At 35.0% G+C, this 25,600-nt stretch overlaps 2 protein-coding genes and 1 long non-coding RNA gene across 4 annotated transcripts in view; 2 read left to right on the plus strand and 1 right to left on the minus strand.

The window, feature by feature from the left end:
- The window catches only part of LOC137487900 (uncharacterized), a 1,155,393-nt gene that overhangs the window by 1,119,074 nt on the left and 10,719 nt on the right, over positions 1-25,600 (plus strand). The window lies entirely within an intron of this gene.
- Positions 1-25,600, plus strand: part of LOC141378084 (uncharacterized) — a 361,025-nt gene that overhangs the window by 255,187 nt on the left and 80,238 nt on the right. The window lies entirely within an intron of this gene.
- LOC108179594 (uncharacterized) lies at positions 10,856-21,503 on the minus strand. 2 transcript variants are annotated; one of them, XM_073925513.1, is made up of 7 exons: positions 21,349-21,503; positions 14,795-14,925; positions 14,577-14,708; positions 14,445-14,469; positions 14,147-14,227; positions 13,907-14,010; positions 10,856-13,682 (listed from the first exon to the last, which is right to left on the minus strand). In XM_073925513.1, the coding sequence occupies exons 2-7, from the start codon at positions 14,864-14,866 to the stop codon at positions 13,626-13,628; spliced, it is 471 nt and encodes a 156-aa protein (XP_073781614.1). In that variant the 5' UTR covers positions 14,867-14,925; positions 21,349-21,503; the 3' UTR covers positions 10,856-13,625. The 2 variants fall into 2 exon arrangements, with proteins under 2 accessions (XP_073781614.1, XP_068070221.1); XM_068214120.2 differs by lacking the exon at positions 21,349-21,503 and adding an exon at positions 16,410-16,522.

Consider the following 25,600-nt stretch of genomic DNA (forward strand, 5'->3'; position numbering starts at 1 on the left):
TGCGCCACACTGCGCCGGGTGTATGATAGGGCCCTTAATCTGGAGAATCGACTCTTATCCCCTGGCTGCTCCACCATCAAGGCCCGAGGGTGGCCGATTTACTCCCACTGTGACCCTCTGATCCAGGGCCGGAGTGGGACTCTTTTTCAGCCCTGGAGTTTCAAGTCTCAGACCGGCCCACATCAGTTCACGACTATATTAAAATAAGGTCATTTACAATTCAGTTTCTAATTTAGTTTCTAATTACACTATCACGTCTCTTAAGAGAAAACAGCTGCTTTAGAACTTTAAATGTTAAACAACCCTAACAGTATTATATGTCTTAACAATAAAAATGAAAAAAAAAAATTACATACTCAGACGAGGATCAAACACGGGTCAACGGTATCGTACTCCAACGTGCTAACCACTGGACCACAACAGTTATATAGAGTGATGTGACTCATCTGACTTATATCTTGTAAAATAATGAATAGGAAGACTATGGTCACGTAAATAAATTAATTAATTTAAAAAGTGTGACTGCTGAGAGCAACAGATTCTGGAACTAGGGACACCGGCCCTCGCGGCCAAAAAACGGACCGGCCCACCGGGAATTCTCCCGGTCCTCCCGATTAGCCAATCCGGGCCAGCTCAGATCTGCCCAAGTGCCATCTGTGGAGCGGGACCCCATGAAATGCAGTCCCCATCATCCTTGGACAGGAAACCACCACATCCAGAAACTAACAGTCACAGCGACGTGTTGAAAAAGATGCGCTGCATGACAGTGTTGCTCCTTAAGGAAACTTGCAACAATATAAACCTCTCTGGAGAAGAAAGACAAGTATGAAAAGAAAGCCAGTATGGGAGAAGAACGAACTGAAGAACGAGGAGGGATGCAATGGGGAGGTGAAGGGTGTGCAACATATTTGAAGACGGAGGGAAACGTGCGATTACCAGATTATCACTTGTTTGCGGGCATCCAGGGGTCTGTGCATTTGCGGGTGACTACTGGAACTTCCGAGAGATTTAGGATATCTGGAATGACCTCCTGCCCTACTCATAAATCTCTCTTTGTATGCCTATTACATATTCATAAAACACTGTGATATAGCCGGGCTCGGATCGTATCGCTTTCTCACTACAATTGATCTGCTCCAGAATTCGTTTCAATTGAGCCAAGACCACCTCATTCAGTTAATCTCGGACCGATTGTTTTGGTGCTGATCCGAACACGATTGCTGGATTAACATATACCAAATGAACCGTGCTAACTGGGCAAAGAGACAGGTTCCGAAACAAAAGTTTAGGTGTGAAAGCACCCTTAAGCTGTATTCACACTGGCATGTATACATTATTGAAATTATTAATTTATTCATGAACATTTAAAGGGTCACGAAACACCAAAACACATTTTTTGAGCTGTTGACAGTTGTATATGTGTCCCACACTGCTAAAAACACTATTAGGACACCTATATTTCTCTAAAAAGTGTAAATTGGTTGTTTTTGCGTTATTTCAAGTAAATTTGTACTTCCGGTTTGAAAGAATTTTTGAAGCTGCGTCACGACCATGACATAATAGCGTTGTATTCCAGCGTGCAGACTGGGCATCTGTGCCAGAGTGTGTCTTATTACGTCTTACAGTGTGATGCATTAATGCATGAGTAAGGCTTGGTTCAAACCAATCAGCGCGCTCTATTGTGCAACTTCATTAATATTCATTACTGACATAGTGTTTAGACGACAGAGACGCCACGTTGTGTTGTCAAAACAAGCATGAAGTGTTGCTTTTATAGTTTGCTGCCGTTAAGTTTTGTTTTCATTGTCTCTCTGTGAGAGCGCAGCTAGAGTCACGTGTGGATTAACAGTGTACGCGACGCGCGACAACAATAACTTACATGCCTAAGGAGGATTATTGTTTACCTGAGAGCTGTTCTCATCTGCAAACGCTGAGATCCGGATTCGCTTGTAGTCTCCTCTTAATAAAGACGCGGCTCTAGTTGCTGGTGATTGTCCTGTCTCTACAGATTTGGTAAGTGAGCGACCAGTGCTCTTTGTTTATTCAATTTGTTCATATCGATCTAAGTTAACTATTGCATGTCTAAACATGTTAGCACCACAACTAAACTTTAACCTCGTGTAGAGTTTTCATCGCATTTTGTGACCGGAATAACACACATGGCTTACTGACGCTACCTGCCGAGTGCATCTAAGTTTCTGGGAAATGCTGAGAGTTTTTTTCTCTCATTCCACGTGCGGTATCAAACATTGCATGAAAAATACACGCTTAGAGCACCTCCTCGAATCAAATATCTCGTTTGTCGCGAGGGACATGAATGAGTTCCCTGAATGAAAGAGCCATTTAAAGTCCACCATTTAATAATTTGGCAAATAATTCGACTACAGATGTCCATGTAAACACAGTCACTTTGTCCCCTGTGTGTGTGTGTGTGTGTGTGTTTTGACTCTGAAAGTCAGCGCGCCCAAATAGACACTCCCACACCATGCCTCTTTTCTTCCTCCGACATTCCCCCCTAAACAAAGCTGGACACGCCCACTTTTCTGACTTTCTCCAAAGTAGAGGTGTGAAAACACCCTGCTGAAATGAGGTGGTTTCATGGCCCTTTAAAAAAAATATGAATGTATGATTAAAAGAATGAATAATATAAACCATGATAAATAAATACAAGTCAACAAGATACGAAACTAAGCTTTATTCAAACTTGTTCAAACAATCTTGTATTTCAGACAAAACCCCATGTTCTGCTGCATCTCCACACAGTTGGGCTAGTTCTGCAGGACTTAACTTGTTTTTGCCAACACATCCCTTAGTGCTGCAGTAAGACTCGAACACAGATGTGACATGAGGCTATCCATGCCTGAGAAACCAATTCATACTTAAGATGAAGAGACCACACCAGCATCTGGCTCAGATGAGGACACACAGGCAGGTGGAGGGATGCAGGGTCTTGTCCACAGCACTGCAGCATCTTCAACATTTCCTTCATCAGCACACTGCTTTTCTCCATCGTCATCACTGCACACACCAGCCTGAGGACATTTCAGATTATACAAAGCTCATAATAAAGAAGTCATTTTATTAGCACACTGTCATTTGAGTTATGAATTGAAAGTAGTAACATGATCTTTCTTCATGTTTTGGATTCAGGTTTTCTCTGTTTTCTTGCCTTGCAAGTCCTGCTCCAGGCCATGGCATATAAATCAACATTAAAGAAATTGTTGTAATAGCTGTTTGAAATTACAATATATTGTTAAACATATATGATGGTAGCATTTGTTCAGTCACTCTGCACCAGCTAACACACAAACATGTGTGCTTCCTTCTCTATAACAACCAGAAAAGGTCATGTTACCTCTGTGGTTTGTGTGCTCAAAATTACATTTTCATAAATGTATCACCAAATGAACAGAAGAAAACATTACTGTATTATTATTAAATGCATCTAACCTAAGCTGTATTGACAAAAGTGCATTCTACATCAGCACAAACAAATCACTCAGACGTCTCTTTAATGTATTTAATGTTATAATTTGCTAATCTGCAATACCTCTTATATTTTTCTTTCAGACATTTAATAATCGTCTTTTTGTAAATTAACATTTGAAACGTAATGTCATGTGCTTACAGAAGTTCCTACATGTTTTACAGCAAAATAAAATCAAACACTATAAAGCCTCTTTACACTTTCAGTAATTCTACAGTTCACTGTACAGTAGATTTTACTGTAACTTAACTCAAGGAACTGTCTTTCTGGATTTAATTATTTACATGTAAGATGTCTGCATCTACCCAGTTTTTCCACAATGTGACGTACATTATCATCTTCTTGCCGTATGCTTTTTCGTGGCCTCCTATGATAGATGTACCCATCTGATAAACACTTCAGAATGTGGACAATAGCAGTAAGTTAGGGGATTTCTCGCTTCTCTTCTACGAGTAAAAACTTCTTTCTTATACGCATAAAATTGGAATAGGGCACGCAAATCTGAACGCCTTGAAAAAGCTGTAGCGCTACCGGTAGTTGTCAACAAACTCTTCCGCCTTGAAGCTCCGCCTAGGCTAGTTGATTGACACCTCATTTGCATTTAATTTATCATTTGCAGTTTGTCAGTTTGAGGATTTGATTCACCATTTGTGGAGTCATTTTGAGTGTGATTTTTCATTTGCGGAGTCGGTTTAAGGATTTGATTCACCATTTGTGGAGTGGTTTAAGGATTTGATTCACCATTTGCGGAGTTGTTTGAGCATTTCATTCACCATTTGCAGAGTTGGTTTGAGGATTTGATTCATCATTTGCGATGTCAGTTTGAGGATTTGATTTATAGTTTGAGCATTTGAGTTATCATTTGATCTTTTAAGCATTTGAATTTTCATTTTAATTTTGTTAGGAAAAAACTTCCATACAGATCTGCAAACTTGCATGGTATTTAAAATGAAACTATTCAGATGGCGCTTTGTGGCATTGCCCATCGGCGCTTCTGGTGTGTGACCTGCTTTACATTCTTGTTTTCTTGTTGCAGCACCAAAATAAGCCACCGAAATGTATATGCTGATTTGATTCGGTGCATACCGGTTCCAAAGGTGAGTTAAGGTACTGTACCCAACTATTCATAAGTGATTTAAAAAGAGAAACTATGTAAAACTATAGTTATTTTTAAAACATTGGGCAAATACGATTAAGTGTTTTTGGTTTGTTTGTTTTTTTTTAAAACAAAAAGATATTGTAAAACCATTAAGAAGATGTTTATATAGTTACAATTAGTTAAAATTTGTGTTTTTGACAAAACAAAAATATTTTTAAAGTAATAATGTACTAATATTCTCAAACTATTTTATAACGAGAAATTCTAAAAAGAGTAACAAGTTTTTTTTTTAAACAGTACAAACACGATTTAGTGTTTTTTTTGGAACAAAAAGGCAAAAACCTTAACTTATTGTCAAACTATTGAAAACACAAGACATCTATAAAATGAAGAAAAAAAGTTTTGAAAATAAAAAATGCACTAAGTTATACAATTTCATAGCAAGAGATAATTTTTTAAAACAGTATAAATACAATTTAGTGTTTTGTTTTTCAGTAAAAAATGTACTAACTACAAAGCATTCAATATTATTAAACTATTTTTTAAAGTCTAACAACTTTTAACAAAAGTCTAATCACACATTAAACATTAGTTTATATGACAAAACAAGATTTTTTTTGTGTGTAGTATGCACTTTAAAAAGTGTTAAACCATTTCAGAGATATCACAAGATATTCTGAAAAGAGAAACTATATGTTAGTTTTTAAACAGAACAAATACGTTTCAGGTGTTTTTCATGAAAAAAAGTATTTAGGAATATTTAGGGATTAAAAAAGCATTTTTAAAAAGTAAGACAGCCACAGTCTAAATGCACATTAGTGTCTGACAAAATCCCTGTTTTTCGTAAAAGTATTTAAGAAGTGTTAAACCATTTCAGAGGTAAAGCAAGATGTTTTCTGAAAAGAGACATTTTTAAAAAGAACATTTTTGAGCTGCACAATAAAAAAAATTAAAAAGTGTAACTACACATAGACCTAGTTTTTTAAAAGAAAGATATAATGATTAGATACACTTTAACAATATAGATTAAATGTTTAACATTGAAATCTATGTTAGGTGTTAACCTTACCAGACTTTGTTGCATTTGCAAATTTTTGTTAAAGAAAAATAGAGAATTATCTTACACAGACACCAAATTTTAGTGTCCTCACTCTTTGCAGATGAAAAACTGAATGAGATGAAATCTGGCACTAGGCCACGCCCATAAACCTTCCCCCAAAACCAAAAGGGACAGGAATGTTAAAACATAACCATGTTCTAGGTTTAAACAAGGTTGAAATTAAAGTCTGTAACACTTTAAAATAACTATCTGTTTTAACTAGTTAATAGATCATTAATAAACTGTTAGTTAATGGGTTATAAATGACATAAATGAATAAAAGTTAATAGTTTGTTAATTATTTATAACTGTGCGTTATAGATAGCCAATAGATGACTTACAAGCTGTTAGTTAACAAGTAATAAATGACTCGTTAACTGTATTTTAATGATTTATAACTATACCTAATAAATTAGTAATAGATCATGAACAAGCTGTTAGTAAAATTCTTACTAAAGACTTGTTAAAGATCAGTTAATAGTTTATATATTTTATTGGGACGTTATTTTAAAGTTGCAGCTATTCTTCATTTATTAACTGTTAGTAAATAAGGAATAGTTGCAAGAATAACATCCCAATAACATACATAAGCTAATAACTAACACCTAACTAATACATTAACTCACACTTTACAGATCAGTTGTTCATAGTTTGTTTACCATCTTACCAGTGAAACTTTGTAGAACAGCAAATGGATGGAACAAGTTCAAGCCAAAGAAATTTGATGTGATAGCCTATTTAAAATATAAAATGTTTGTACCTTAACCTTATTCCACTCATATAGGCTTTTCTGTGTGCTGTATTTTACCAAAGAAACTTCACAGATGAAATGTTAAACGTGTTTAATGTATAGAATCACACATACTGAGCCATCACATGGCAGAACAGCAGTATACAACAGAAAACAAACCCAAAAGCTTTGGGCATTTTTTGTGCTAAACATGAAAACAAAATAAATAACAATTTCTTTTATTAGAAAAGTTTGACAAAAGTTTCACTGGTGTTAGTAGATGGTTAAGAAACTATGAACAACTGATCTGTAAAGTGTGAGTTATTATATTAGTTAAGTGTTAGTTATGCATGTTATTGGGACGTTATTCTAGTTGCAACTATTCCTCATTCACTAACAGTTAATAAATGAAGAATAGCTGCAACCTTACATCCCAATACCGTAAATAAACTATTAACTGATACTTAACAAGTTTTTAGTAAGAAATTTACAAACAGCTTGTTCATGACCTATTACTAACTATAGTTATAAATGATTAAAATGCAGTTAACAAGTCATTTATAACTTTTTAACTAACAGCTTGTAACTGATCTATCGGCTATCTATAAGGCAGAGTTATAAATAATTAACAAACTATTAACTTTGATTTAAGTCTTTTATAACTTATTAACTAACAGTTTATTAATGATTAAGTAGTCATAAAGGATAGTTATTCTAAAGTGTTACCTTAAAGGTTAAAACTAAATTAATAAACGTTTTAATAAAAAAGCATGTGTTTTAAAACTAGCATTACCATTTACTTGGTTTTAAGATGATGAAATCAGAATGATAAAACAATAGGCTATAGTTTTTTTTTTGGTTAACAGGATGACAAAGTTACTAAAACAAAGTAAGATGATTATTTGACTTATTTTAATTGTCACAAAATATATAAATAATACAAATCAATGTAATTTATTCACACTAACTATAACTTTTTTTAACTAAAGTTTTACACATTTTAACCAAATTTTCCAAACCTAATTTAAACAGGAATGTTGGGTATTTTACAACAGGCACCTCTACCAAAGAACAATGTGGTGGGGTCAGAAAATGTTCAGCACAGAAAAAAAACCCTATATAATTTACAAATGATCTAAGGGTACTTTTTTCCTTTAAATGTTATTTCCTGATCAGCTGGTATCTAATTGGGGTAAACATTCCTGATTAGGAATAAACTTAGAATAAATTATAGTTTTTAAGTTAAATGGTGTTTTAATGATAAAGTGTGTTAAATGCTAAGTATATATGACTTAATGTTAGCCAAGTTCCTTAATGTCAAAGTGTTAAAAATATAAGGTGTTTTTACAAGGTCACTTTGTCTAATGTAAATACAAATTTATTTACCCCTTCACTGATAATGTGCATTATAAAAAAAAACAATTACACAAATCTAAAATTTGTAAACAGTATACCACATGATAATAGTACTCTAATAATAATATACTTTTAAATATTACTATTCTCACACACATACACACACTCACACACACGCAAATACGTTTCACTGCTAAATACACTTATAACCTCACATAACATGTCACAGAAATGTGAAAATCATAGAAACAAACAAAAACATATTGGCTGTTGAATGTAAAAATGTTAGCTGTCATGATATTTCATTACATGATTACAACTGAGGTTCAAAAGTGCAACTTAACCAGCCTGGTGAAACATTACCATTCATATTATTACAAATGTTTTAAACATGACAGACATGCAAAAATCAGTTTGAAAGTTTATATGTAAAAAAGTGTATAAAAACTAAAATGACAATTTTATTTATTTATTTATTATATTTTATGTATTATTTATTAATTCTGCTCTAAGACAAAAAAACACATGGAAAATTCACACGTTCTTTATACAGGATTTAGGTTTAATATATTTGTATACAACAAAATATAATTTCTAGATGCATTTAGAATGCAAATCCACTTGTCATAATTTGTCAAAGAGTGTTGAATTGTGAAAAATGTTTTAGTAGATTTTGTGATGATGATAGTCCAAGATCAACATTACTGAATTTAAACTGAAAATGATGATGGTCCAGGATCAACAATAGCGAATTTACACTGTATTTTAATAGATGGTACGGGATCAACATTATAGTGAATTTACACTGTATTTAAAGGATTATGATTGTCCAGGATCAACATTAGTGAATTTACACTGTATTTAAATGTTTATGTTGGTCTGAGATCAACATTAGTGAGTTTACACTGTACTTAAATGGTGATGATCCAGGATCAACATTAGTGAATTTACACTGTATTTAAATGATGATGATGGTCCAGGATCAACATCAATGAATTTACACTGTATTTAAATGATGATGATGGTCCAGGATCAACATTAGTGAATTTACACTGTATTTAAATGATGATGATGGTCCAGGATCAACATTAGTGAATTTACACTGTATTTAAATGATGATGTTGATGATGGTCCAGGATCAACATTAGTGAATTTACACTGTATTTAAATGATGATGATGGTCCAGGATCAACAATAGTGAATTTTTCACTGTATTTAAATGATGATGATGGTCCAGGATCAACAATAGCGAATTTACACTGTATTTAAATGATCATGGTCCAGGATCAGCATTACTGAATTTACACTGTATTTAAATGGTGATGGTCCAGGATCAACATTACTGAATTTACACTGTATTTAAATGATGATGATGGTCCGGGATCAACAATAGTGAATTTACACTGTATTTAAATGATGATGATGGTCCAGGATCAACATTAGTGAATTAACACTTTATTTAAATGATCATGGTCCAGGATCAACATTACTGAATTTACACTGTATTTAAATGGTGATGGTCCAAGATGAACATTATTGAATTTACACTGTATTTAAATGTTTATGTTGGTCTGAGATCAACATTAGTGAGTTTACACTGTATTTAAATGATAATGATTATGGTCCAGGATCAACATTAGTGAATTTACACTGTATTTAAATGATGATGATAGTCCAGGATTAAAATTACTTAATTTACACTGTATTTTAATAGATGGTACAGGATCAACATTATAGTGAATTTACACTGTATTTAAATGATGATGATGGTCTGAGATCAGCATTACTGAATTTACACTGTATTTAAATGATGATGATGATGGTCCAGGATCAACAATAGTGAATTTACACTGTATTTAAATGATGATGATGGTCCAGGATCAACATTAGTGAATTTACACTGTATTTAAATGATCATGGGCCAGGATTAGCATTACTGAATTAACATTGTATTTAAATGGTGATGGTCCAAGATGAACATTATTGAATTTACACTGTATTTAAATGTTTAAGTTGGTCTGAGATCAACATTAGTGACTTTACACTGTATTTAAATGATGATGATGGTCCAGGATCAACATTAGTGAATTTACACTGTATTTAAATGATGATGATGGTCCAGGATCAACAATAGTGAATTTACACTGTATTTAAATGATGATGATAGTCCAGGATCAGCATTACTGAATTTACACTGTATTTAAATGTTTATGTTGGTCCGTGATCAACATTAGTAAGTTTACACTGTATTTAAATGATGATGGTCCAGGATCAACATTGGTGAATTTACACTGCATTTAAACGATGATGGTCCAGGATCAATATTACTGAACTTACACTGTATTTAAATTTTTATGAAGGGCCAGGTTCAACATTACCGAATTTACACTGTATTTAAATGATGGTCCAGGATCAACATTAGGCTAGAGACAGGAAAGGGTGGGGGGAGCAGAGAGAGGGTAGGATCAGCATAGGACCTCGGGGATAGTTATATCTGTTGAGTTTCACATTTTGCTTTTAAAAATAAAAATCTTAAATTTAGAACTAATGTTGTGCTCATTCAATTCTTAAACAATATTCAACATCAAAGAAAATATATGTGGTGTTACTAATCTACTGTTTTATCAACAAATAGATTACAAAATGTTTAATTTCTATATTAATGGTAAAAACAAAACAAAAAAACATCCATAATGCATATCTATGCTTAATGTAGAACACAATCAACAATCCAAAGAGGTCATATGATGTGGAAACATTATTTTGTGTATTTTGCTTCTTGCGGCAGCCCCACATATTCTCCTGGCACCCATGTTCAGATCCCTGGCATTGCCATGAAAGATGTAGTTGACTTCAGTGACCTACCATCACTGTTAGGCAACACTTGCTCAGCTAGAGCTTTCTCTATGAGGTGTGCTTATGCACTGTGTTCTCACTGAGAACAGCCCTTAACTTTTGATATGCCACAACTTTTCACAAGCTATGTTTTCAAGGGAGCACAAATTAATTGGAGCTGAGTTTTCCATCGCTCTGCCATTTAGTACATTAAGGTATAAGATTAAGAAACTCTGACACTGAATCAGATAGCAGTCAATTCCACTCTTTTACTGAAGAATGCACCAAAGTTATTCAATATGTTGTCCAGGGATGTATTTGCCTAATAAATGTGACAAAAGACGCCATATTTGCTTTGCCCAAAAAAATCTCAAGGTGTGCTATCTCCAGGCTGAAATATTGCTCTGTAACTTCATACAGACAACAAAACTAAAATAACTTGTTAATAATGATATAGGGGAAAAATATATATGCATATTTAAAAATCTGTACTATGCGTATAAAGATGGTGTTCTGGAATATTTAGATTTTGATCATTTAAATAATACCTAAAATAAATATTTTTGAACCTTTTGAGCCTGATCAGGGTTGTACTTCCTTCCCTCAGTTAAGTGGCGTGGCGGTTTTCACCTTCCACAAGTTTTTTTAATCACTGCCATCTCTGCTTTATGATGTTGTGGGAGGCAGAATGTTTGGTAAGCATGACTTGATAATCCAGTCCCTGAAAAGGTGCTGGTGGGCTAATCCTCTTGGGAGCTCTAGTGGGCCAAGTGGGTCAGCTAATTGCTCACAAAAAAAAACTGTGCTCCTGGCCACATCAGTCTCAATCAAGAGAGCAGCGACCTACAAAACACCCTTCCATTTCAGGTGTCACGTCTGGGCATGTAGTTGAAATAAACAGAGTGGAGGATCCAAATGCAGCCCACAGTATTTTTATTTAAACTAAATTAAACAAAACAACGAACAGAGAAACAAGCAGACAAAGTGGGTGTGACTTAAAAACGACTGAAATTACACTATAATATGAAACGTCTTAGTTACGTACGTAAAACCCTCTTTCCCTGAAGGAGGAAACGGAGATGTTTATGTTGATTTTGTTGACTAGTGGATTCGCTTAGAAGCACCAATCACTCTGATTTGTTTAAAACAGGCCAATGGAACGCATATGGAATTGGCAAGTGCAGCTCTTACAAATGTAGCCACTCCGCAGTTAGGAGTATAAAGGCTACCTTGAGAGGAAACTCCTTAGACTACTCGCAGAAGAGCAAGATAAACACTGCCAACAACACCAGGCATTAGACATGCCAATGTAGCCGAGGACCCGGTAGGGGCTCACAGCTGCATGCTCGTGTCATGGCTTTCCAGCCTGCACTGGATGCATCTGTCAAAGACAGATGTCTGAAAACTGGTTCCACTTGTGAATTAAGCTCCTGTGGCAGCTGGACATAAAAGTCTCTTTTCCCTCTTTCAGGGATCAAGGATTATGTACATAACCAAGATGTTCCCCCTAAGCTAAGGGAAAATATCCTAAGCGCCACAGGAGCTGAACCTGTCACACTTTGGGGTGCCAAGTGTCAGGCGGCCAGAACCGGCACAGAGCAAGAAAAACACTGCCAACAACTCCAGGCATTAAACATGACAATGTAGCTCAATGTAGGGGTTCACAGCTGCATGCTCGTGTCATGACTTTTCAGTCTGCACTGGATGCATCTGTCTGAACACTTGTTCCAGGGTTCCCTGGGGGTGACATAGGGTCTGAGTTTAACTCCATCTCAAAAAAAACTCCACACAAAGGGGACTCTCTTCTCAGTTGACCTGAATCGCCCCCTGGCTGTGATGCCGGATCATCATGTCTCTGCGTGCAACCAAGACAAATGTTTAAAAAGTGCACAGAACCAGGATTGGTCATTAGCCACCACACTTATGGGATGGGATGGGATGAAATACGGTTAAGAAACACGCATTCTATTTCGGCTAGAGAAACAGCTCAATTGCGTCCTTCACGAGAGAACAGCAATTCCTTCACAAGACAGGGGCAGCTGCAGATTTTACCACAGTAAAATGCACACTCCTGAACTTGGAGGCTGTGTGGTGAACTGAATCACATAGCAGAGTCTTATTGTCACAATGTGCCACTATCCCAGACTGAGCAGCGCTAACCAGGCTCACAGAGCCAGTGACACCATTAGAGCGATCATCAACGCATCAGCGGTGGGGCAGCTCAGGTGGGAGTACCCACCTCGGAAAGCAGCATGTCCCGAGGAAGGGTATGTAAGCATCTCACCTGCTCTCAGCATTCAGTAAGGGTGTTGGAGGCGAGAGAGGAAGGAGTCCATCCTCTAAAGCAACCTCCTGGCCATTGGTAAAGTGTCGATACTGCAATAATAATGGTAAATAGTGTTTGCTTGAGTAGGGCTCTTAAACCTTAACTTCTTAACACTAATTTATGTGGGCTGCTGTAATTTTTAAGAACTTTGTTTGAAAATTATTTTGTTTTAGCAAACAAGCAAAAACATAACAAACATGATACTAAAAGTGACAGAGGCACTGGCGGGTCAGACATCCAGAGTGGATCAGGAAGCACTGGCGGATCAAGAGGCTTTGAATGAAGAGATCTGGCAGCACTGGGATGTCACATAGTCATTTAAGGGACTCAGGTGGTGGTGTTAGGGTTACACCCCATTCACTTGGGGCGTCAGCTTCAACGCTTTCCATTTACTTTTAATGGATGACGTCAGGCGTTGCCGAACAACATTGTGGATCCGTCGGCACCGCTTCAGTGGCTTGGTCGCTGCAGAAGTTAGGACTTTCATAATTTTTTCTAGCCCCAATGGAAGCATCAGCCAATCAGATCACTTTATGCAAATACACCAGCTCAGAAAGCAGTCGATTGATAACTATTTTCCTTGGCTGATGCTGCTATGACGATCATGTCAGCCCCAACTTCAGACATGCCCTCTGTCAAGCGTTGATGCTGAAGCCCCATGTGAATGGGGCGTTAAGGTTAGGGTTATGCGTTTCAGACATAAGATTGTTTGTCGGACCCATTTACTGCTGTAAGTGAAGGCTCCTTGATCTAGGAAATAATGGAAACCATTCCCATTGTTAGAAATATACAACAAATATTAAACTTTCTACAAAGCAAAATATGACTTGTTATAGGTTTCACTTTTATTGCTTAATGTGTAACAACAATAGTATAATGTATTAAAAACATTATAAAAATAAAAATAATAATAATATAATATCTTTATCACAAGCATCTCACTATTAACGACCATTTTAATGACATGAACTTACCTTCTTGTATGCTTTTTTCCCAAATAAACAACAGGTAACAGCCAGGATAAGACCCACTATCCCAATCCCCACAAGCACAGCAATTATCGAGCCTGCAAAACTTGCTAACAACAGACAAGACAACAGAGAGAATTGCATTGTATGCCTCTTAATTTCTTTATTTAAAAAAAAAAAACAAATAAAAAATAAAACAATCAAATGTGAAATTAAACTATTTCAAATGTTAAAAATATTACTTACCACGGTCCTTGTCTCCTGGTGAAGTGTTATTTTCTGGCAAGGTCGTTTGTGTTGTTATAAGTGTCACTTCAAGTCTCACTTCTAACAAACATACACAAATCATTTTAATATACAAAACTTTTCATGATGCATTTTTTCCACATGGTTAGGGTGTCATTACAATCAAACATCTGCTTTCATATTCTTCTAATGAAATAAATCCATATTCAGTGATTATGTGATCATTATTTTTAGGTTAACCAATCCAGCAATAAAAAAGTTGGTTTCTAAACCAGAGCATTTATTGTGTATTGCTTACCTGTATAATTGACAATACGGTAAAACTGTAACAGAACAAAAATGACCTCATTAGAACCTTGTATGTCCATTTAATTATTCAGCAAATTGTCTTTTTAATTTGTAAATACACAGACACAGATATGGCACCTACCTTAATGTTATCACAGTCAAGTTGCCATTTAAGGTTTACACATGTTGTAACAGTCAGGTTCTCAGGATTCACACGCACAACAAATCCTAAATTTTCCCCCGGGATGGTTGAGTCAACAATAAATGTTCCATTCTATGGACAAACCAAATAATAATAATTAAAAAAACATCTTCGTTATTTCTGTAAAAATGTAAAGGTAAAACAAAAGGTGTTCCTACCAGAAAATACCAGCCATGTTCACAATCCTTCAAGTTTCCCCCAGGAATAACATATTGAGGCACCTGATACATAAAGCCATTGGAAGTAGCCAATTTTTCACAATGGAACCGAAACTGCAATGTAGAATGAGCTGAAAAACACAAGAAATGGCTTTAGTTTAGTAATTCAAGGCTTCACTGGGCTTAAATGTAATTGTATGAAACGATTCTTCCATACAGTACATATTAAGGTTTCACAAATTAAACAAAGCAAATAAAGCAGATTCTTTAAAGATCAATTAGCTTAAAAGCACAATGCGTTTGACTGTGGTCAGGTCATCTGCGTTTCTTCATTTAGTTGCCTAGCACGATTTAAATATGAACCTGTAATTGAAACATTTTGTATATTCCTTATTAAAAACTAGAAATGATATACTCTTTCTAAATCGCCCAATTGTTTAGAAATTTGTTACTGTACTGGAATGTCAGTAATTTTTAAAGCATTTATGACAGAAGATCCCCAATGTCAACGATATAAAAATACCAGCACAATCAAAGTCTCAATTTTCTATCAGAAACATTGTGCCATATCTAATTGGGTTATTTGTAAATCCACATTAACTATGCAAATGTGCAAGATGTAATCAGTCTGTGTAAAGTAAATTCTTATGAGTATAGCGTTGTTTTATCTACTATACAGGCGACATACAAACCAGTGTACACAGAATCTCGAGAGAATTGTTTTCTTATAGTGATCATAAAATGAACTCCCTAACTGCATCAGAACGGCAGAGTCACTCACTGTCTTCAAAAAGCGACTAAAAACTCAACTATTTAGTCTCCACTTTCCTTACTAATATGCAACTCCCTCTCTGACTCCTCCCTTAACTACAAAAAAAAAATAAATAAAATTTCTAATGCTTTCCTTCTTAGACTTTACACAACTGAAACTTACAGCAATTATTCATTGTTGCTCTTATAGTTGTGTAAATTGCTTCCTTGTCCTCGTTTGTAAGTTGCTTTGGATAAAAGCGTCAGCTAAATGACTAAATGTAAATGTAATGTAAATGTAAAATGGATAATGTTATTTTGGACATATAAAGGCATGCACTACGTGTCTGGGAGTTTCTCAAAATCAACTCAAAATTATGTAAGGCCATGTATATAGGGCAAGTATAATGCCTGCTTTTTAGTTTATTTATTTATTATTATTATTATTTATTTATTTATTTATTTTTTGGTAAATAACACATATAATTGCATGGCTGATAAGTGCACGTCTCAGGTTCTACAGATATATACTGTGTAGAACACAAAAAAAGCGCTTTACCTTCCCCTCTTCCTTACCTCGCCGTTACTTTAGAAAATGTAGGCTACTTTAATTATTCACAGTACTAACAATCAGGGTGAGTTAAAACAAATACAAACAATCAAAAAACAATGCATGTCGTGCACAAAACCTTCTGGCAATGTCTTTTCTAAGGGTTCAGTATGGCAATGGCAATACTCCTTTCTAGAACAGTGTAAAAAGCAGGCTGCTGTAACCTGGATATACTCGTGTTCATGCCTATACGGTCAAAATGTGCAATAAGCAAGTTAATACCTAACTCATAAAGGCTACTATTACAAAACTTACCGTACACTGATGATCGCAAAAGATGTGATGCCCATAAGAAGATGACTATCACAATGAAATCTACGTTGTATCGCATTGTATGACCCATCAGATCCATAGACACGGAACAGTCTGAAGAGGACAGGGGGCTATTCCAGAAAGCAGGTTATGTGACATACACGGGTAAGTTTGAGAGTAAGTAGGTGGATAACCTCAACTTTGGTTCCAAAATCGGAGGTAACTTCTGGGTATGTTAAGTAGCCATAGCAACTTACTCTCTGAAGATAACCTGCTCCGGAGCAGGTTATGTTCAGAGAGTAAGTTGCTATGTTTCAGAGTTTGTCTGTTTCAGAGAGTTTACTGAGCATTGCATGCTCTTTTGATGAGAATATTTATGGATGTGGACACACAGATACAAGTTTTTTCGTTGTGAGAGGGTTAAGTGCATAGTTTTTTTCATAACCAAATTCATAATGTTAATGTATTTAACAAACCTTTTTGAAATCAAATGTGACAAACCGCGGGTCTGTGCTTACCATAAAAAACATTCAGTGCAGCTCTTTGTATTCGCGTCAGGGCATTTTAGGCAACTGTACAATGTGGCAGTAGGACCACCTGTACAGTATGCCTGACACTGAACTGTTTTTTACACTTTTGTACAGTTCCTTGGTCATACATTACTGCGTATCGTTACACAGATGATTCAGAGCACGGGAATAGCGTAGTGGACAGTGCGTCAATAAAGAACAACAGAGCGCACAACGGAGCGAGTTCGAATCTCACTTACAGATCTTGTGTTTTTTCTCTTCTTCTGCACCCTCACATTTTTCTGTATAATATTATAAGTGGCAGCTTTGTCTTTTGTAGGAAAATATATCTTTAATTTAAGATGTAGGACGTCGTTCTTATATATACATTCACGCACACACACCTACATTTTTTAATATAATATTTTTTTCAGGGTTTCTAAATGCTATTGTGTGCATTAATTGCAGCCGATTTTAAAGCTCCATCAGTCACTAAAGGACACTGATAATATAAAATTTGTCCAAAGTATAAGTGTGCAGGTACAACTTAATTTTCTATCCTTAATCTTTTGGTGTTTCAACTATTAAACTCATTACTGCTTCCACTTACCAGCTCATCACACACCCCACCTCATCACTATGTTGAGGCTAAATGGCTGATTTTCAGGAAGTAGTGATTCAAGTGTATAACACAAATATAGTAAAAAAAAAACTATAAAGCAAATGTTGCTTAACACAATGTTTATTTTTATTATATTTGTATTATAAAATAGAATCATTACTGGGCACTACATTGTTACTTGCTGGAGGACAAAAGATACCCTTTTCTGCCTTATACGATGACACCCTACCTGCAGCCTGACCCAGAGGAAATCTCAGTGACCCAAGCAGACAAAACAGATGGAAGAGTGCTAAAAATATATAATTAGTCAAAAAACTATGTTTAATCAAATAGTTTGGTCTGTTCATTTCTTCATTTCCTGAAATAAAATGAATGATTTTGTACACTGCTTTATACACACACCTTTCAACGTGTAACATATTTTTCATATACATTTCTCACCTTAAGTTGATGCTCATGTGACTTTATCTTTGAAGATGGACCTTATACAGCTACTTTAGAATTTAAATATGTAGATAAAAGATTTTGTGATCCAAGAGGAATATTTAAATATGGAAAAGTGCAGAAAATTCTTACACTGCTTGTTAGTTGAGGCAGAAGGAACTTCGTCTGCATGCAAAATAAAAAGAACCTAAAGTTATCTGACAACAATCACTTACAACAGTGACAGAGTGTGTGGTTTAAGTCAAAAACTCAACCAGTGAAAAGCCTTTATTATAGGACACAGCAGTTAGACAGGCCTCTTTCTATTAGCTGCGTGTCAGAAAGAATATTCTAGAGTGTTAAATAAAGAGCTCCAGTAATTAAATATTACCTTTTATGATAATGTTTCTGTGTTTAATGACGTTGGACAGAGTTCTAGCTCCAGAAAGATTACAATTTCTATAAGCCTTATTAGTCAATACACATATTGTGGCCTTAAGAAATGAATGGCAAGAAAAATAAATGCATGAATGGTTACACAACATACTCAAAAAGGATGTTAAAGAGTAGTTTAATTTATCATTACAATAAAATGGAGGATGGCATGTGTAATTTAATTAACTAAAAAAATTTCTTATTTATTTTTTATTTTCTTATCTATTTATTTATCTTATTCTATATTTCTTTCCTTCGTTGAAGCAGATGTGTAATCTCTGTGTTTAAAACCTCCAGCTCTGCCTCTGTAAAGTGCGTTGCCCTTTTTTTCTCACCGTGACTTTCTATGGTGACTCGTGAATTCGGCGATCTACTGAAAATGCCTTCAGGTGTGTGCCGTGCACGCGCATTAACCCGCGGTTATCTTCAGGAGGTTGATTTAACTAACTCTTGTCACCTGTTTTGGAACCAACATACTCGCGGTAAGCAGGTTTTGGGTAAATCAACCGAGAGTTTAGGTTTTAGCAGATGGTAAGTTAACCCAGCTTTCTGGAATACCCCCCAGGTTCTTGTGCCACTGATAAACTGACGATTTCATCAAGTTTCCTCCCCTAAGGTCCTTTATGGGTAACTAGAGTCTGGATGGTAGTAGTACTGCCATCAAGTGGTCTTTTTTAGGCACATACTCACTATTCTGGCATTGTTTATTCATGCTCTGGGGGGTATTCCAGAAAGCTGGGTTAACTTACCATCTGCTAAAACCTAAACTCTCGGTTGATTTACCCAAAACCTGCTTACCGCGAGTATGTTGGTTCCAAAACAGGTGACAAGAGTTAGTTAAATCAATCTCCTGAAGATAACCGCGGGTTAATGCGCGTGCACGGCACACACCTGAAGGCATTTTCAGTAGATTACCGAATTCACGAGTCACCATAGAAAGTCACGGTGAGAAAAAAAGGGCAACGCACTTTACAGAGGCGAAGCTGGAGGTTTTAAACACAGAGATTACACATCTGCTTCAACGAAGGAAAGAAATATAGAATAAGAAATAGATAAGAAAATAAAAAATTAATAATAAGAAATTTTTAGTTCATTAAATTACACATGCCACCCTCCATTTTATTGTAATGATAAATTAAACTACTCTTTAACATCCTTTTTGAGTATGTTGTGTAACCATTCATGCATTTATTTTTCTTGCCATTAATTTCTTAAGGCCACGATATGTGTATTGACTAATAAGGCTCATAGAAATTGTAATCTTTCTGGAGCTAGAACTCTGTCCAAAGTCATTAAACACAGAAACATTATCATAAAAGGTAATATTTAATTACTGGAGCTCTTTATTTAACACTCTAGAATATTCTTTCTGCCATGCAGCTAATAGAAAGAGGCCTGTCTAACTGCTGTGTCCTATAATAAAGGCTTTTCAGGTTGAGTTTTTGACTTAAACCACACACTCTGTCACTGTTGTAAGTGATTGTTGTCAGATAGCTTTAGGTTCTTTTTATTTTGCATGCAGACAAAGTTCTTTCTGCCTCAACTAACAAGCAGTGTAAGAATTTTCTGCACTTTTCCATATTTGAATATTACTCTTGGATCACAAAATCTTTTATCTGCATATTTAAATTCTAAAGTAGCTGTATAAGGTCCATCTTCAAAGATAAAGTCACATGAGCATCAACTTAAGGTGAGAAATGTATATGAAAAATATGTTACACGTTGAAAGGTGTGTGTATAAAGCAGTGTACAAAATCATTCATTTTATTTCAGGAAATGAAGAAATCAACAGATCAAACTATTTGATTAAACATAGTTTTTTGACTAATTATATTTTTTTAGCACTCTTCCATCTGTTTTGTCTGCTTGGGTCACTGAGATTTTCTCTGGGTCAGGCTGCAGGTAGGGTGTCGTATAAGGCAGAAAAGGGTATCTTTTGTCCTCCAGCAAGTAACAATGTAGTGCCCAGTAATGATTCTATTTTATAATACAAATATAATAAAAATAAACATTGTGTTAAGCAACATTTGCTTTATAGTTTTTTTTTTTTTTTTTTTTACTATATTTGTGTTATACACTTGAATCATTACTTCCTGAAAATCAGCCATTTAGCCTCAACATAGTGATGAGGTGGGGTGTGTGATGAGCTGGTAAGTGGAAGCAGTAATGAGTTTAATAGTTAAAACACCAAAAGATTAAGGATAGAAAATTAAGTTGTACCTGCACACTTATACTTTGGAAAAATTTTATATTATCAGTGTCCTTTAGTGACTGATGGAGCTTTAAAATCGGCTGCAATTAATGCACACAATAGCATTTAGAAACCCTGAAAAAAATATTATATTAAAAAATGTAGGTGTGTGTGCGTGAATGTATATATAAGAACGACGTCCTACATCTTAAATTAAAGATATATTTTCCTACAAAAGACAAAGCTGCCACTTATAATATTATACAGTGTGCAGAAGGAGAGAAAAAACACAAGATCTGTAAGTGAGATTCGAACTCGCTCCGTTGTGCGCTCTGTTGTTCTTTATCGACGCACTGTTCACTACGGTATTCCCGTGCTCTGAATCATCTGTGTAATGATACGCAGTAATGTATGACCAAGGAACTGTACAAAAGTGTAAAAAACAGATCAGTGCCAGGCATACTTTACAGGTGGTCATACTGCCACTGTACAGTTGCCTAAAATACCCTGACGCGAATACATAGAGCTGCACTGAATGTTTTTTAGCACAGACCCCCGGTTTGTCACATTTGATTTCAAAAAGGTTTGTTAAATACATTAACATTATGAATTTGGTTATGAAAAAAACTATGCACTTATAACCCTCTCACAACGAAAAAACTTGTATCTGTGCGTCCACATCCATAAATATTCTCATCAAAAGAGCACGCAATGTTCAGTAAACTCACTGAAACAGACAAACTCTGAAACATAGCAACTTACTCTCTGAAGATGCAACACATTCTCACTCCCAACTCGTCATATACTGACGCTTGGTCAGGAACCCTCGGCGTAAGTTATTGACGCACAGGGTACCCCTTTAGCGTCACATTTAGACGTGCAGGGATTCCCTATAGAATCTGTACCTGAGCCTGAAGCGTCATAGGGAGACGCTGGAGGCTCGTATAATTACCAATAGATGTCAACGCACTTTTTAAAACCTGATTTACGCCTATTATCGCAGTTTTCTTCTTTTAAAAATATGTAATTTTTATTTTGTTCATGAAAAGCGTCTGTAAACTGGGTCGAAACTACTGTATGAATAAACTTCGGTCCACGTGACATCCCTTCACGGTGAGTTTAACGCCGCTCTGCTATTGGTCAAACTGCATCAATGGTGAGTTCTCAGATGAGTTCAACTGTCAACATTAAATAGTATGTTAATGCTGCATAATGTATTTTTATTGGAGATTAGTTGGTGTTTATAAATATTTTATCATTAACTTAATATTTAATGAGTGAAAATATATTCGGTTGTCCAGTTTAGGTTAACTATAAAACTATACTACTAATAAAACTTTGATTCATTCATATTATTTATTATTTTTTACTTAAAAAATATTACATTTCAAGTACTAAGTTTAAAAATGTTTTTGGCTGATCTTTTTCATTTTAAATTATTCATTGAAGTTGGGGTCATTGTATGTGGCGATCTATTGTTTACAGTCTATGCTCGCTATCCCAAGGTTCATTGCGATCCCAAGGTTCACTGCGGTTTTCCACAAGGTACGTAAAAAGTAAATAAAGACGATTTGTTGATAAAGCATGTACTGTAAACTAGCGACGTTATCTAATTACATCAAGTTCATTTATTAAAAACATATTTTTCTCAAATATAACGTTGGTCATGCATAGCTCAGAACAATATATACATTTTAAGATGAGGAACAGTGTTACCAGATTGTTGTTTTCCACAATAGAATTCGTGCAAAATCTTTATATGATATGCAATATTGCAACTCTAATAATACAAATGTATTCGTAATTGTTTCAATATTAAAGAACATGAAGTGTTTCCAAAGGTTAATTGTAAAAACAATTATTTTCCATGCCTTTAAAGGAAAAAAGGCAGAAATTTTGCCCGTCTGAGCACATTTTTAATTTAATTTAATTTTTATTTTAATCTACCACACACACACACACACACACACATATATATATATATATATATATATATATATATATATATATATATATATATATATATATATATATATATATATATACATACATATACAGGTGTAAATTATAAGGTGTTCATTGTTCAGATATGAATATTTTTTCTTTGCTCTTTTCAGGTTCTTTAGATTTCTTTAAAAATCCAATTTTGTTTTCTAATAAGCAAAAAGTAAAGCCACTTTACCCATGTCTGTATGTTAAATTGAACTTGTCTTTCTCTCTATCTCTGTTAACACATTTGTATTTGTTTGATTCATTCTTGTGTCTTTCAGCCTGTTTCTGCCTATCATCATGAGTGATTCCTTTATACTCAGATTTATCATCAAGATCTCAATTATAAGCTTAAGTCTTGATGACAACTTGATGATCTGCAGGAAGCACCACCATGTATAGAGGGGCAAGACCACTCTGGAATCAGTCAAGGGTTAGTGAAGTTTTTCATTCCATGTATATGAAATGTCTACATTGTTTAGGCATATATGATTGTATGAGATAAAATGCATTTATTCTTTCACTTCTATTGTAATAACAGAAAGAAACGCATTAGTTTTACTATTACTATTGTTTATGAAAAACATTATAAACTACAGTATAAGCTCACAAAATATTGTGGCCTAACTGTTTAAAACTATTTGTTCTGGGTGTTGATAGTGGCCAACCATTTTTTTTCTTTTTCAGAAAGTATTTTGTTTTGTCTGACTTTATGACACCTTATAGGCCATCAACTGTCCACATTGGGGTTTAGGAAATTAAACTACTAATGCTGCTTGTCCACTAGTCTTAGGATAAGTTAAAATTGTTATAAATGTTAATTTCTTTGTTGTTTTTATCTGGTACAGCTCATAGGAACTCCAATCTTCCCAACTGTGAGAGGGCCTTGCTCCAGTGACTGTTGGTGTGTACTTTAATGTTTCCATTAGTCCCTGTATCTGTAGATCTAGGTGACAGTGGGCTAGAGTAAAAAATTGTTTTTATTTAAACTAAGGCATACTGATGGCCTTTTTTATCTCAGATTTAGTCATGCGAGTATAAATATATCCTAAAATATTTTTATATTCTTTCCATTGGTGGAAAAGAGTTTGGTATAATTATTTTTAATAGACTGCCAAGTTCTCAGCAGACATTTTTCTGAGATATTCTTGAGTGGGAGTCTTTGCAATACAAGGTGGATAGTATTTGCAAGGAAGAGCCCTTCATCTGTCCTGCTTCCACACTAGATATACTGCCAATTTAAGTAGATGTGAACCATAAGTATAACCATTTCATGAATGCACAAGGTACTTTAAACTGTATGTGTTGAAACTAAATTAACAAGAATACAGCTCTTTGATGTTCACCTAGTAAAATTAGATTAGAAGATAATATTTTGAAGGTTTGTTTACAGCTAAGGATTAAGGATTGACAGGAAGATTTGTGGACTACATCAACTAATGACACTACCTCCAAAGAGTTGCAAAAAGCTGTCCAAAGTTTCAGCACCATCTTTAAGCCCATGATTTTAGTGTGTTTCATGCCTAAGCACATGAGTTTATATCTGAGATAGATGAACTATGTGATTATCTTAAACTGATCTACAAGTAAATGCCAAAACTTATTGGTTTACTTATTTGTTTGTTTGTTTGTTTGTTTGTTTTTTTGTATATGTTAACCAGGTGAAATGGAGTGAGGCATACAAGGATATGTGTGGTTTTACTCTTGGGAAGGAGGTTGAACAGTGCAATATTTCTTCTATAGGATTGCAGTGACCAGACATGCTACTGTAACTCTCATGGTCATGTGCTGGAATTAGCAGATATTCAACAATTTGGCCATCTCGCCGACCTATTGATATCAGAAGGTAACGATATCCAGTAGAATTTGTTTTAGATGTTCAGTAACCTATTTGAATAGTATTGTGATTTTTGATTTCTTATCACTGTAGACCGCAACAGCTCTGCAAAGCAAGTTGGAAAACAGAATCCATGAAACTGGCAGTGACCGGAAACCAGTTGGAAGACTTTGGTCTGTGACGTAGAGGAGTGGGCAGACGGTGAGGAAATTCTTATTAATATTACATGTAGTCATGAAAAATTGTAAGTGTTACTATTATTGTCATTTTTTTCAGTAGCAGAAGCAAAGACAACAAAAAACAGAAGTGATATGGATGTCTTCGTCATATGGCATGGTATGTACACTAGACTTCTGTCAGTGTTGATTCTTTAAAAGTTGACGTATAATCCTTGTTATACAACTTTCTTTTTATAAATATATTTCAGACTCTGCTGACCCAGCAACAAAGAGGAGGGTGTTCAACATCATCCTGCTAGTCAGGATTCTTCAGGAGAAGCAGAGGATTCTTGTGGCAGAGATGGCCAACCACTATAAATACCTTTCAACTCATCCTGGTTCCTTCAAAGAACTTTCCTGCTTGTTTGCTACTGAAAAGTATGTATTTGTATTATTTGGCACAGACATAAGCATAAGGTTACCCAGTCCAAAGGATATTAATATGTTTTTATGTTGTTGTGTTCTTTTAAGATTCGACATGTGGCCTAAACGAAGAGGGGTTAAAAGGTCTATGGATCATCATTCTCAGAAAGCAACAAAATAACTGAGAAATAAACAACAATACGATGGTGCAATCTAGAGACCTGCAAGGTACCTGCAAGTTTTGGCTGGAGCAGAGAACATACATTTTTTAAATAAAGCTCTAGCTGATGAGTTTGACATTGACTGTGGATTTTCTTTTACTGTAATCCAAAAGAGGATGACCTTAACCCTGAATCTAAAGCATGTAATACAATCTGTAAAAATAAAATAAAATTTTCATCATCTATAACCAAATTGTTGTCTCTTTTTTTAAAATACATAGATATGTACAGTATGTAAGCATTCCTCTAAAATCAATCAGTGTTGTAAATTAAGAGCATTATTGTATGCCCAACTGCTTACAACATATACCGATTTAAGGAACTCTATATTAAAATCTAATTATTACATTAAATGACATTAAGAGCTTTTAAAATATTAATTTTAT

Source organism: Danio rerio, chromosome 16, assembly GCF_049306965.1.
Source record: "Danio rerio strain Tuebingen ecotype United States chromosome 16, GRCz12tu, whole genome shotgun sequence".
Classification (NCBI taxonomy): domain Eukaryota; kingdom Metazoa; phylum Chordata; class Actinopteri; order Cypriniformes; family Danionidae; genus Danio; species Danio rerio.

What these genes read in the sequence shown, in the direction of transcription:
- LOC108179594 (XM_068214120.2), bottom strand. Translation starts at nt 16,506, where the DNA reads ATGGATCTGATGGGTCATACAATGCGATACAACGTAGATTTCATTGTG. An exon ending in TTGACTGTGATAACATTAAG is followed by an intron (nt 14,470 to 14,576) that starts GTAGGTGCCATA and finishes GTTCTGTTACAG; the next exon opens with TTTTACCGTATTGTCAATTA. An exon ending in ACCAGGAGACAAGGACCGTG is followed by an intron (nt 14,011 to 14,146) that starts GTAAGTAATATT and finishes GTCTGTTGTTAG; the next exon opens with CAAGTTTTGCAGGCTCGATA.